At 45.5% G+C, this 14606-nt stretch overlaps 1 protein-coding gene across 2 annotated transcripts in view; it reads right to left on the reverse strand.

The window, feature by feature from the left end:
* CEP112 (centrosomal protein 112) overlaps positions 1-14606 on the reverse strand; it is a 238851-nt gene that overhangs the window by 205287 nt on the left and 18958 nt on the right. For both annotated transcript variants that reach the window (XM_066585987.1, XM_066585988.1), the window contains exons 5-9: positions 13212-13293; positions 6992-7066; positions 4160-4207; positions 1794-1871; positions 292-378 (exon numbers count right to left, since the gene is read on the reverse strand). In XM_066585987.1, coding sequence (XP_066442084.1) covers positions 292-378; positions 1794-1871; positions 4160-4207; positions 6992-7066; positions 13212-13293 — 370 coding nt within the window. The remainder of the gene's footprint in view (positions 1-291; positions 379-1793; positions 1872-4159; positions 4208-6991; positions 7067-13211; positions 13294-14606) is intronic.

Genomic DNA, 14606 nt, shown 5'->3' on the forward strand with positions numbered 1-14606 from the left:
CTATACCTCCACTAATTACACAGTAATGGAGAATATACCTCCACTAGTCAATAGCGCAATAATGTAGACCACTGTTTCTCAACTGCTGTCCTCAAGTCCCAAAGGGATATGCTTTGAGGATATCCTATGGCACTTTCTGAGGCACTGACAACAACATTACTTTTGCAAAAGAAGGGAAATTCTGAAAACATGACCCGCTGGGAGGGACTTGAGGACTGAAGTTGAGGAGCTGTAGACTGTACGTCCACCAGTCCCTCTGTAACTATACAGCACTATACATATATCTCTCACCTTCTGGACATCAGCATCGTGCTTCTGCTGCATCTTCAGCTTCTCCTCATGAAAATTTGCCTCCAGCCCTTTGATTTTAATGTCCATCTACAGAATTAGGAAGAAATGTCACTAAAATCTGTCACAGAAAACCTCCCAGCTGAGAGCCACTAGTGCTAGCGATAGGTAAAACCCGTCTCTACCAAATACTTCTCACAGCTGAGGGTTTGTTACAGCTATATTCCATCTAGACAATCTTCTATAGACTACAGAGGCCTACACGTTACCTGCACTGATAGACTGTAACTACCCTGTATGTGAGAAAATAATCCCGCCTCTGGAAGAAGTTGTCGTTTTGCTACAAACCTCGTCCTGCAGTTCCATCTCAGACAGATATACAAATGATGAGTTGTGGTGATTAGATGAACGGTCTTGTAACCGGAGGCCCTAATAGTGGTTCCACCCTTGGCCTATAAGAGGCTCTCGGAGGCTCCTTGTGTGTAGTGGCCTCTTCTTCAGCTTGTGCAGAGCTTGTTGGCCACTAGACGCCTCTATGACGCAGAGAAGAGATTTCACCCCGTTACCAGAGTCTGAGAGGGGGCACAACAGGGTACTAGAGCCTCCATGCTCCTCCGTATCACATCTTGTATCCAAGCTATAGGTGGTACAACAAGGTACTAGAACCTCCATGCCCACCTGTATCACATCTTGTATCCAAGCTAGAGGCAATACAACAGGGTACTAGAGCCTCCATGCCTGCCTGTATCACATCTTGTACCCAAGCTAGAGGCCATACAACAGGGTATTAGAGCCTCCATGCCTGCCTGTATCACGTCTTGTACCCAAGCTAGAGGCGGTACAACAAGGTACTAGAGCTTCCATGCTCGCCCATATCACATCTTGTATCCAAGCTAGAGACAGTACAACAGGGTACTAGAGCCTCTATGCCCACCTCTATGACATCTTGTATCCAAGCTAGAGGCGGTACAACAGGGTACTAGAGCCTCCATGCCCATCCGTATCACATCTTGTATTCAAACTAGAGGTGGTACAACAGGGTATTGAAATCCAAAAAGTGCAGTAGTAAGAACATGTCATTACACATCAATGAAGCAACATCGATAGAACACAGGACCGGACCTTTAACAACTGGCAATGCACAGCTACATTAAGTGGTTTACATGCAGGGCAGGGGTAGATAGTGAGTGGTTGGGGGACGGAGGACCCTCTCCTCACATATGTATCCCCTATAATTAACTAAAGTGATGTCAAGGGGTCCAGACAGAATGGTGGAGCCTTTCAGTCTCAGTAAACTATCCTCCCTGCAGTTTCCATGATGAGAGACGAGCAGCACAGCTAAACTCCGTGCCCTGCAAGTAGTACAAATCACTGGGAGATGAGCCGGAGGTGTCTGACGGAGTGCTGAGATAATTGTGAGGGTTATGGTGACCAGAAAAACAGGGCAAGGATCTCCAACATAGACATCAAATGCGAAGACAGGAGAAGAGGGTCAATCAACAAACCTCTTTCTTATGTAACCGGGACAGGGCTCGTTCATCACGATAATCTGCATTTCCACCAAGGCGCGAGTCTGTTGATACCTGCAAAAGATAAGTAACCCATGACCATATTACATTATACAAGAGGTGACATCACCGCTCTCTCCAGATACAAGTTACATTATACAGGCAGAGACGTCACCGCTCTCTATAGATACAAGTTACATTATACAGGAGGTGACATCACCGCTCTCTCTAGATACAAGTTACATTATACAGGAGGTGACGTCACTGCTCTCTATAGATACAAGTTACATTATACAGGAGGTGACATCACCGCTGTCTCCAGATACCAGTTACATTATACAGGAGGTGACGTCACCGCTCTCTATAGATACAAGTTACATTATACAGGAGGTGACATCACCGCTGTCTCCAGATACCAGTTACATTATACAGGAGGTGACGTCACCGCTCTCTATAGATACAAGTTACATTATACAGGAGGTGACGTCACCGCTCTCTCCAGATACAAGTTACATTATACAGGCAGAGACGTCACCGCTCTCTCTAGATACAAGTTACATTATACAGGAGGTGACATCACCGCTGTCTCCAGATACAAGTTACATTATACAGGAGGTGACATCACCGCTGTCTCCAGATACAAGTTACATTATACAGGAGGTGACATCACCGCTCTCTCCAGATACAAGTTACATTATACAGGCAGAAACGTCACCGCTCTCTCTAGATACAAGTTACATTATACAGGAGGTGACATCACCGCTGTCTCCAGATACCAGTTACATTATACAGGAGGTGACATCACCGCTCTCTCCAGATACAAGTTACATTATACAGGAGGTGACATCACCGCTCTCTCCAGATACAAGTTACATTATACAGGAGGTGACATCACCGCTCTCTCCAGATACCAGTTACATTATACAGGAGGTGACATCACCGCTCTCTCCAGATACAAGTTACATTATACAGGAGGTGACGTCACCGCTCTCTATAGATACAAGTTACATTATACAGGAGGTGACATCACCGCTGTCTCCAGATACCAGTTACATTATACAGGAGGTGACGTCACCGCTCTCTATAGATACAAGTTACATTATACAGGAGGTGACGTCACCGCTCTCTCCAGATACAAGTTACATTATACAGGCAGAGACGTCACCGCTCTCTCTAGATACAAGTTACATTATACAGGAGGGGACATCACCGCTCTCTCTAGATACAAGTTACATTATACAGGAGGTGACATCACCGCTGTCTCCAGATACAAGTTACATTATACAGGAGGTGACATCACCGCTCTCTCCAGATACAAGTTACATTATACAGGCAGAAACGTCACCGCTCTCTCTAGATACAAGTTACATTATACAGGAGGTGACATCACCGCTGTCTCCAGATACCAGTTACATTATACAGGAGGTGACGTCACCGCTCTCTCTAGATACAAGTTACATTATACAGGAGGTGACATCACCGCTGTCTCCAGATACCAGTTACATTATACAGGAGGTGACATCACCGCTGTCTCCAGATACCAGTTACATTATACAGGAGGTGACATCACCGCTCTCTCCAGATACCAGTTACATTATACAGGAGGTGACATCACCGCTCTCTCCAGATACCAGTTACATTATACAGGAGGTGACATCACCGCTCTCTCCAGATACCAGTTACATTATACAGGAGGTGACATCACCGCTCTCTCCAGATACCAGTTACATTATACAGGAGGTGACATCACCGCTCTCTCCAGATACCAGTTACATTATACAGGAGGGGACATCACCGCTCTCTCCAGATACAAGTTACATTATACAGGAGGTGACATCACCGCTCTCTCCAGATACCAGTTACATTATACAGGAGGTGACATCACCGCTCTCTCCAGATACAAGTTACATTATACAGGAGGTGACATCACCGCTCTCTCCAGATACAAGTTACATTATACAGGAGGTGACATCACCGCTCTCTCCAGATACCAGTTACATTATACAGGAGGTGACATCACCGCTCTCTCCAGATACAAGTTACATTATACAGGAGGTGACATCACCGCTCTCTCCAGATACACGTTACATTATACAGGAGGGGACATCACCGCTCTCTCCAGATACACGTTACATTATACAGGAGGGGACATCACCGCTCTCTCCAGATACACGTTACATTATACAGGAGGGGGCATCACCGCTCTCTCCAGATACAAGTTACATTATACAGGAGGGGGCATCACCGCTCTCTCCAGATGTAACATTGTAGATCAGAGACATCCCCTTTCTGAAGATATAAAAATCATATTACACAGCAGTGATGTCACATTTCTCTGGATACAAGGTTTATTATTCACATACCGGAGAGAGAGGCAAGGACTTGTCCCGCAGATATCTTGGATTTTCTATCTAGTGATAAAACACGGGTAGAATAATGTTAGATTCACTTAACAGGCAGCTACTCCATCTTCGCATCAGTGAATTGCAGTGTGAGCAGTTCTTATCAATACCCTTCCTCCTTACAAAATATAGCATCCCGCTGAGGTCACAGACAAGACATGGGATTTTAATTGCTCCTTCTCTCTATGCATCAGACATACATCAGGGAACTGCTCACACTGCAACTCCCTAAATACTAAAGCATTTACAAAGTGTGGTAGAGGGAACAGACTGTAGGTATCACTATAGACTATTTGGGACAGATCCGGACTAGAAGGAGGACACACATGTATTTATCACCCAGCACATGTAAAGAATGAGAAGATGTACAGACAGTGGTTGCATCTATAGACACATCTGAGGAGCCTTCAGCATAAGGTCTAGTAGGAAATGGGCAGATTTGATATTCAGTAGTCTGGGAAAGCTGGGTTACAAACTGTGTGTAAGGTGTAAGGATGGTCATATTACTTGTCATCCAACTTTATGTTGCTCCTGGATGGTAAATCCATCTGGTTGTACAAAGACACAGATGGTGAATGCACTGCTCTACAACTAAGCTGTTCAGGACTGTAGGACAGATGGGCGATTCCTGTCCAGTTTGGCTAAAGGTTTTTGTTAGAAGGCTTCCTCGGCTAAAAGCTGACCACAGGTTGTCAGTGTGGGACCCCGAGAGATCAGCTGCAATCTGCAAGGGAACCCTGAACCAACTGTTCAATTACCCTACCAGAAATCCAAAGTATTCCACAGCGCCGGCCCTCCGGAGCAAGAGATCATGTTCATATCCTCCCTTTATTAACTCAGAACTCCCTCATCTTGTATCTGAAAATAGGTTCTCAAATCCGAACAACCCCCTTAAGGTTTAACTGCGGCATCCAAAGAGGAGAGGTTATTACAGCATCTCCAGGGGTTGTCACCCAACTTTCCCAAACCCTGAATGGCAAATGTGCACTATGATGTATGGACACATCTGCAGATCAGCCGTTATGCTTAGAATGACGCCCGGATCCATCTCAGAAGAGACTACTCACACTGAGGGAGTAACGAGGAATCTGCATCTCAAACAATGCCAGAAGGAGGGGGTGAAGGCCTGAGCCGAGGGAGAGGGGATTTCAGGGTGGGCATATGACCAGCGAAGGGATGTGCAGCAAGTCACGCTCAGACATTGCAAGCCTCCGCCTGCTCCCAGATGTTCTTTGAAGTCTGATGTTTCTGCATTATAATCCCAAGAACTAAATATTCCCCTCCTCCCATCCTGCGGTCTGTAAACATTAAAAATTGTCTCCATTTATTCCTTTCAAGATTGTGATTTTCAAAAAGACCACAAAAATATAAAAATGAAAAACAAAGAAAAAAGAAACTTTTGCCAATTGCTCCTCATCCAGAGAGGGACGAGTCGGAGCCCTGCATCCCCGAGAAGTGACATCAAGTCTAGTGATGAAAGCGACATGCAAAAGCAAAAACATGTCACAGACGGAGGCAATCAAGGAGCAGATGTACCGGATGGGGATCCAGTGACAAACACGCAGGGGGCGAGCAGGCTGCGCAGAGTTGGAATATTCCATGAATGGCTGCCATTGGTTGTACTTTGTAAGGACTGCGAAGCTGCGTGGTGGTGATCAGGGTGCCCGCGCCTCTCCCGGAGACATGTGGTCACCAGCTCCGTCCAGTCACTGTACTCACAACTCCTACGTCATGTCTTAGGGGGCTTTCAGACAAAATGATTAGCGTTCAAACAAGCGAAACTGAACAATTATCATTCGGTCTAAACAAGAATCATCGGCTTTTTGTTCATCGTTCATTCTATGCAGCATAAAAATCATCGTTGGCTCATTCACTAATCGTTCGGGTTAACCAGCACTCGTTCAGCCCCTCTAAGTCGCTTATAAAGCGAATGTGAATGACTGAATGAGTTCTCGTTTGAATGAGCCAACGATGTATCTGCCTGTATAAACGAGGTGTACGAGTGAACGAGCCAGCGAGGACGTCACTCGCTCATTCAAACGATAAATCGGCTCAGCTAAAAGGGCCTAATGCTTGAGTAAAGGCCCATTTATACGGGACGAACTGTTGGGCAAACGATGCCGGGCAGCTCGCCCCAGTGCTGTTATACAGGAGCGAGTATGGTTGGCATCGCTCAGAGTGCAGCAGGGTAGCGTTCTCTCCCCGCCCGACTCCGTTTACTGTAAGCGGACAGTTGTTCAGAAGTGAATGGGTGCTGTTTACACTGAATGGCTCGTCACTCAGATTTCTTTATGCAGAAACGGAACGACTGAACAATCCTCATTCAGTCATCACGTGCGTTTACATGGGACGACTATCGTCCAAGTACCGCGGGTGTTTGAACCATTCTGAACGATAATTGTCTCGTGTAAAAGGGCCTTTACACCCAGATCTGCACTCTCAATTCTCCTCTTACATAATGTCTTATATGCCAGCAAAAGCCAGAACTGCCCGCGCCATCCTGCTGTTTTCCTGTTAGACAGTAACTTCATTCAAGGTTACCCAGACTCCCACGATGCACTGCACTACTACAAGAAACCAAGCAGAATTGTGAGTGCAGGTCTCGCTGTGACTAGAGGAGACAGCTGTAAGAGGGTTCCACACAGCAGCTTTATACGTACCACAGATCTAAGAAAGGGTTCAGGGCTCAACATGACAGAGCACAGAAATCTGTTATATCTAAATGAGGTAAGACATGAATGACACTGGGGTGTAAGACTAAAGACATGAGGAAGCCATGGAAATTAGTGTTACCCCGAGATTCCAGCTGTTCAGAACGGCGTTCAGGTCGCTGTCATCATGGCTAGCTGTGAGACGACCGCGATCCGCCTGAAACCAAAAGATGAAATGCACTGAGCAACAGAGCCGCCATTATTCTTCTAGCACAGCCGCTACTACCCTGCTTACCCAAAAATAAGCCGTACCCTGATTTTTTGGGATTTTCGGTGAGGCTTGAAATTTAAGTCCTACCCCAAAAATAAACCCTAGCTGCATTACATAAAAAAAAATAAAAATACATTACCTAGTAGGCTTGATCCAGGTCCCTCCCGCTGCTCTCTGGAGCGCCGACACGCTTCTTGCAGTCCATGGCCGCCCACAGAAGATCACATCTTGGTTACGGGATTCATAAATCCCACCTCCAGGAAGCGATGTCTCCGATTGGTTCTGGAGCGCTGCTCAGCCAAGCAATGCAGCACTCGATTAACTAATGCGATGGCTGTGATTAATTCTTCAACCGCTGCTCAGCCAGTCAATGCAGCGCTTGATGCACCAATCACAGCCATCGCATTGGTTCATCGAGTGCTGTAGTCATTAGCTAAGCAGCACTTGAGAACCAATCAATCAGAGCCATCACTTCCTGGAGGCGGGATTTATGAATCTCGTAACCAGGAAGGGATATTCTCCTGGCGGCCCAGGACTGCAAGAAGCACGTTGGAGCCCCCGAAGGAGGGACATGGACCGAGCCTGCTAGGTAAGTATAATAAGAAATCCCACAAAAATAAGACCTAGCGCCTATTTTGGGGCAAAAATTAATATAAGACAGGGTCTTATTTTCAGGGAAATACTGTAGAATGAATCTGTCTGCGGTTATATATTTGACACTGTTGACCACAAACTCCTCCTCAGTATGCTACGCTCCATTGGCCTAAAGGACACTGCCCTCTCCTGGGTCTCCTCCTACCTATCTGACCGCTCTTTCAGTGTCTCCTTTGCTGGCTCTACCTCCCCTCCAATTCTCCTTGCTGTTGGGGTCCCCCAGGGCTCGGTCCTCGGCCCCCTTTTCTCTATCTACACAGCCCCTATTGGACAAACCATCAGGAGATTTGGCCTCCAATACCACCTCTATGCTGATGACACCCAGCTATACACCTCTTCCCATGACATCTCTGCACCTTTCCTCCAAAACATCACTGACTGTCTGTCCGCTGTCTCTAACACCATGTCCTCTCTACTTAAAACTGAACCTCTCAAAAACGGACTTACTGGTATTTCCACCCTCCACTAACCGACCTCATCCTGACATCTCCATCTCAGTGTGTGGCGCCACCATAACTCCTAGACAACACGCCCGCTGCCTTGGGGTCATATTTGATTGTGATCTCTCTTTTACCCCCTACATCCAATCTCTGGCCCGAACATGTCAGCTGCACCTCAGAACATCGCAAGAATCCGCTCTTTTCTCACTGCGGAGACGTTAAAAACGCTTACTGTTGCCCTCATCCACTCCCGGCTCGATTATTGCAACTCGTTGCTGATCGGCCTCCCCTGCACCAGACTCTACCCTCTCCAATCCATCCTGAATGCGGCAGCCAGGCTCATCTTCCTGTCCAGCCGCTACTCGGACGCCTCTGCCCTGTGCCGGTCACTGCACTGGCTGCCCGTTAAATACAGAATTCAATTTAAACTCGCCACCTTCATCCACAAAGCCCTCCACAGCGCAGCGCCCCCCTATATCGCCTCCCTCATCTCAATCCATCACCCAGCCCGGGCTCTCCGCTCTGCTAACGAAACCAGATTGAGCGCCCCTTTAATTCAAACTTCTCATTCCCGCCTCCAAGACTTCTCCAGAGCAGCACCAGTCCTCTGGAACGCACTACCAAGAGGATACCCGGGCAATCCAGGACTCACAGAACTTCAGGCGTGCTCTAAAAACGCACCTCTTCAGGGAGGCATACCGAATTCCCTAAACAAACCCCTCTGTACTCCGCCTGATAACATGCTCCCTGACCTACTGACTGCAATCCCTGCTAGCCATCATTAACAGCTCATGCAGTCATAACGATTCTGCCGTCACGCGGCTAAATGTCGGACCATTGTCTATGTGTATAGCATCCCTCACTCTGCACATCTCCAGCCCTTTACCTTCCGTATCACCCCATTACTTGTAGTATGTAAGCTCGTTGGAGCAGGACCCGCACCCCTATTGTTTCCATCAACTGATTACTATGTAACCGTGGTTCTGTAATGTTTTTATTGTCTTTCTGTATTCCCCCTGTCTATGTAAGCGCTGGGGAATATGTTGGCGCTATACAAGTTTATTATTATTATAGCTTCTACAGAACTACAAGTCTCAGCAGATTGCTGTTGGGTACACATAGGAGTTGATCTACACAGCCTCATGCTTCTTATGGATTTAAGAGGCTCTGCCACCATGAAAACAACAAGCCCTGAACTACGATAATGTGTGCGTAGCTGAAGATCCCAAGGATGCAATGCTTTGTACTCATGTGCAGTTCCCTGCAGTAAGCCCACAAATGGCCCGTGCCAAGTCCAGGATGTGATACAGGGCAGATCATACTGTTTGCTGGCAGACTAATGAAGATGGAAAGGGAGCGATACAGAGGAGTTACATTAATGGCTTTAGGGAGAGCAACTATATACTATAAACTAAGTGAGGAGACTCAAATGGCCACGCACGCTCCTCTGGGTAATATGCAAATAAGGGAGATGGAATAAATCCTCCACAGTGCCACCTATTGAAAGGCAGCATTCCTTCGAGTCAAAGTGGGACTTTTTATACAAGTCTTCTTACAATGACTGGGAATCAAAAGCAAAGGTGTCTGGCTTTGCTTTTGATTCCCAGTCATTGTAAGAAGACTTGTATAAAAAGTCCCACTTTGACTCGAAGGAATGCTGCCTTTCAATAGGTGGCACTGTGGAGGATTTATTCCATCTCCCTTATTTGCATTAATGGCTTTACAATGGGTTCGCTTGTGTTACAAGAAGGGAACAATAGTTCTTAATGGCTTAAGATGACCGGTCACAGAAAGTTATTACAATCAAGTCAAACTATGCTGAACCTGTAAGAATTACATCCTTGGAATCTGTCTCTCTTTAGGGCCCTGCGTCTCTCCATGGGCGGTTTGTCACTGCGTATTACATGTGTGTTGCACGATACGCGGTGAATGGAGTCAAGTGACTTTCATTAATGCATCACATGTGCGTGTGGTCACAGCGTGTAGATACACACAAGAAACAGATCGCAGCATGCTCTATTTCTCTGCGTACCGCGCAGCGTGAGCCCTATCCAGTGGTATAGGCAGCGTATGAAACGCGGTCCATTGGCAATAATTGCGCATGAGTGGCATTTTCATACGCAACTGCGCTATGAAACAGAGCAGGGAATTACATTTTTTTTTAAAAAAATTCACACTTTGCATGTCGATGTGATATTTACATGTGGTCTCTTTCGCCAGACACGCTATTCACCAATACAGCCGTGGACATGAGGCCTTAGGCCGGGCTCACACGAACGGATTTGAATTGGGTATTAGGCGCATATGTTACATGGCAATACGCCGACATTCAAATTCATTGTTTTACGCTATTTCGCTCACACTTGCATGTATGCATTGTGTACTATGCGAGCGCAAAAAATAACACCCGTTCTATTTTGATGCATATTACGCGCGATAGAGCCCATTGTTCTCTATTGGCACGTAATCGGCGCTGTACATACCCAATTACATTGCGAAGTGACAGAGCGAGAAACTTAAGCAAGTGAAACCAGAAAAACTGTGCATGACAGCGTGCGCAGTACAAAATCACCACTATACGTGGCAATAGGCTGGCTCACCGCTGGCAATACAGCGGTAAGACACTGCGTGACTCACGCAGTGTTATACACATACGGTCATGTGGGCCCGGCCTTAGTTAGACACTTATAGTAGTTTATGGCCATTTTTCATGGTGATCGATTGCCTTCAGAGTGTATATTCATGTTTAGTGGCCATCAGCAGTGACTTCTGGGTAGACAGGCTGGGCAGAAGCATGTGACCAATGGAGCCAATTAAGAGTTTGCAGCATCACCATCAGCGTTCCTGGCCTACATGATGCCAGGGGTTTAGAGACTTGACCGCTGCAGCCTCTGATTGGCTGCAGTGGTCACATGCTTACACCAGGCCCGTTTACCAGAAAAGTCACCATTGATGCCAGCGCTGGCTGACAGCTGCGTTCCAGGGCCTCAGTAGAGGAAAGTATACCCTCATTTCATATCCTGCTGTGGGACAAAACCCCTTTAATAACTGACCATTTAGCCAGTATAATGTAGCTACCTTGTTTCCCCAAAAATAAGACAGGGTGTTATATTAATTTTTGCTCAAAATGATTTAACTTTTTTACATGTATAGCTGCCTGGACACTGTTTTGATTGACTTTTAATTAACTGTAAGCAGGGCTTATATTTTAAGCATTCTAAAAAATCCTGAAAAATAATTTTGCTTCCTCTAAAATCATGCTAGGTCTTATTTTCAGGGAAACAGGGTAGTATCACTTTTCTGTAATAGTATAATGGTCTTTGTCCAGGAACGGGACCTTCAGTTGGTTTATCGACATCAGCATTAACTACATAATACATGTGAGCATCCCTCCTTTGCATGTTACAATGCTGTGTGTATATTTCCATCTTCTGCCCACCCACCTTACAGAACAATGAACAGGGGGGGGCTGCTCTTCTTGGATGGACTCTGATACACACAACCTCTGTTTGTGCGCGGTTTTGTCTCCTGGCTGCTGATTATTCCCAAGGTAACATTATTTGGAATATCCAGACAACTATAAAGGGGAACGTAATTGTGCTTCCATCTAAATTACATGGAGTCCTTTAAACACAATGCGGCAGTCACTAACCAGCTGGGTATTTTTGTACCACCTTTAAATGTGAAAGTTTGCAGAAGCAAAGGGCTGACAATCTAATTTAAAGGGGTTACCATACATAGTATATAGTTGAATGCAGACCCTAAATTATAACTTTTTTATATTTACACTTATCTCTCTAGATATTCCAGGACTGTTAAGCCTTCTATCTTTCACTCTTTGACTGAATGATGATTTTTAGGCAAGCATAAAATCCATCGTTCAGCCAGAGAGAGATAGCAGGGACCGCACACTGTGTTCTCCATGGAAGCAACTGAATACATTGCTTTCAGCTGACAGCCCGCGGCAGCTGGTTCGAAAACAATGCAGTCCAGTGTCCGGACCACATACTGGGATTTGCAAAGTGGGATTTTAAGTCCAGACCACATGCTGGGATTTGCAAACAGCTGCTGGAGGCTCATTTACCCGCAAATGAAGGTAATAAACTGCTAATGGACATTAATGTCTATTAGCAGTTTATGCAAAATAATCGCTAGAACTGTCAATCTTTCAGTTGTTTGAAAGATTGTCTTTGGGTGTAAATGGGTCTTTAGAATAGCGCCACCTACTGTTTCTATTCTGTGTCCAGCTCATAAATTGTTCCAAAGTGGTCACACATACCAGTGATGCAGGAAGAGAAGCAACATTGAGCATGTGGATCCCTGGTGTGGTGAGCGGCTGCTTCTGGAGTTGCTGTGTCTTCTCTGATGTTATTGAATGGCTGTGATTGGTTGACCCAGCGCCGGCTTTCATTGGCTGACGCCGTGCTTAGTTGGCCAATCAGAGCATAAGCTATCTGGAGGTTGGGCATTCAAGCCCCGCATCCAGAAAGCAATGCTCTGTCGGTGTGGAGGAGAGAGCGACAGCCTGAGGCAGCGCTGCGGAGGTGAGTATTGATTTTTTTTCTACAGCGTATTCCCGGCGTATAAGATGACCCCCGACTTGGGAGAAGATTTTCCTGGCTTCAAAAGTCGTTGGAACATTTACTGAGGTGAGAACAGAATAGAAACAGGTGGCGCTATTGTAACATTAGCCCTGCAGATAAACATTTTAATAAGTCAAAATACAAAAAAAGTTTATAATTATGAGATGGATTTAACAAAAACAATATTTTCATCCCGTTTATTGCCTGTTCTATGGTGATGACAGTCCCATAGTCCTACGATTTACATATTCTGCGCTGATGGAAGGTCAAGCATTGTGGAGGCTCTATACAGAGAAAGATGTAGTCCTTGCCATATTTCAGAAGTATACAAACTTATCAGTCCTGCCCATTCTTCCACTGATCACCCATCATAGTCAGAGTTGTTCCCCGTAGTCAGAACATGTGGGGTCTTACAGTGTGGAGAGGATCCTCGTCAAAGCGATGTGCCTGCTTCAAGGACCTCATCGCCAGCGACCGGCTGTACGAGTACTGGGGTCTAAAAGACAAACCAACATAACAGAACAACATGAGAATCACAGACTGTGACACCACCGATTGACTAGACAGAGAAGATAAGTGGAAAGGCCCTTTTACATGGAATCATTATATCTTATTCAAAAAAAGAAGTGAAAATTAACAATAATTCTTCAGTGTAAATGCAGCAAATGAACGATAAATCGTTCGCTTTTCATTCATCGTTCATTTGCAGGCATAAAAAAAAAAATAAACCGCCATTGGCTCATTTGGTTCTCAGTCACTTATACAGAGAATGTGAACGACTGAATGATTTTTTGCTTGAATAAGCCAACAATGTATCTGCTGTATAAACAGACTGCACAAGAACAAGCCAACGCGGACATTACAAACGCACTTAACACCTCTGCAGGGCGGCCAGTCCCTGCGTCTACTACAGCCGAGAAGAACAAATGGGTACTCTAGGCTATTATGGGGCCATTGTCCTATAGACAACTGTTAAAGGGTTAAGATGGTGGGAGATCCCTCTGTGAAGACCAGTTCTAGGTCTGTCTGACACAGGCCAGGTAGCATTGCCGCAGATTTAAGGAATTTTCTAAGAAGGTTTACAGAGGCTTAAGATACAAAACTAATAATCCATCACACTTTACCAGCTCACAGATTCCACCCTGGTCCAAGTCACTAGACAGTAGCAATTAAAGTGATGCCAAGGATTGGCGGCAGTGGTCATGCAATTAGATGTTGATATTGAGGTCAACGAGGGAGTAACCATTAAAAGACCCCAGGTGAGGTCATGTTTGGAGGCTCCATGTAATTGGAGTCCAGTTTAAATTAATTTTTAATATGCCAATTGGATTGGTGGGTGTTCTTTAGTTTGGACTGACCACAACAACAAAGATCTCAAAGCCAACACAGGACAGGTCTAACAGTGTCCGGAGCCCCTTCATAAGTCCTCTCTTACAGGCCCCACCAGGGGCAAACATCTGAACAACTGACATCTTACAAGTGGAGCAACTTTTCTTATAACTCTATGCGGTTCCTCTGTTACTCCTCCTACAAATATATGGATAAATTCACTTTGTCCAAGTGGTGTTTCCCGACATAATAAGACACTATTAGGCCACCTTCAGACTTGTGAGAAAATCGTGCGTTTTTTGAGCAATGCGAGAGCGAGTGAAAAGGCAAATTTTGAAACCAATGATTTTCAATGGTTTCATTCCCATTTGCGAGGTTTCTGATGCGGAATAAGTAGGCGCTATACAAATAAAGATTATTATAATGATGTGATTTGGAGTCCTTTTTTTCTGTGTTTTGCTTCTTTTTATCTCCCAGGTT

This window comes from Eleutherodactylus coqui, chromosome 13 (genome assembly GCF_035609145.1).
Source record: "Eleutherodactylus coqui strain aEleCoq1 chromosome 13, aEleCoq1.hap1, whole genome shotgun sequence".
Taxonomy (NCBI): Eukaryota; Metazoa; Chordata; class Amphibia; order Anura; family Eleutherodactylidae; genus Eleutherodactylus; species Eleutherodactylus coqui.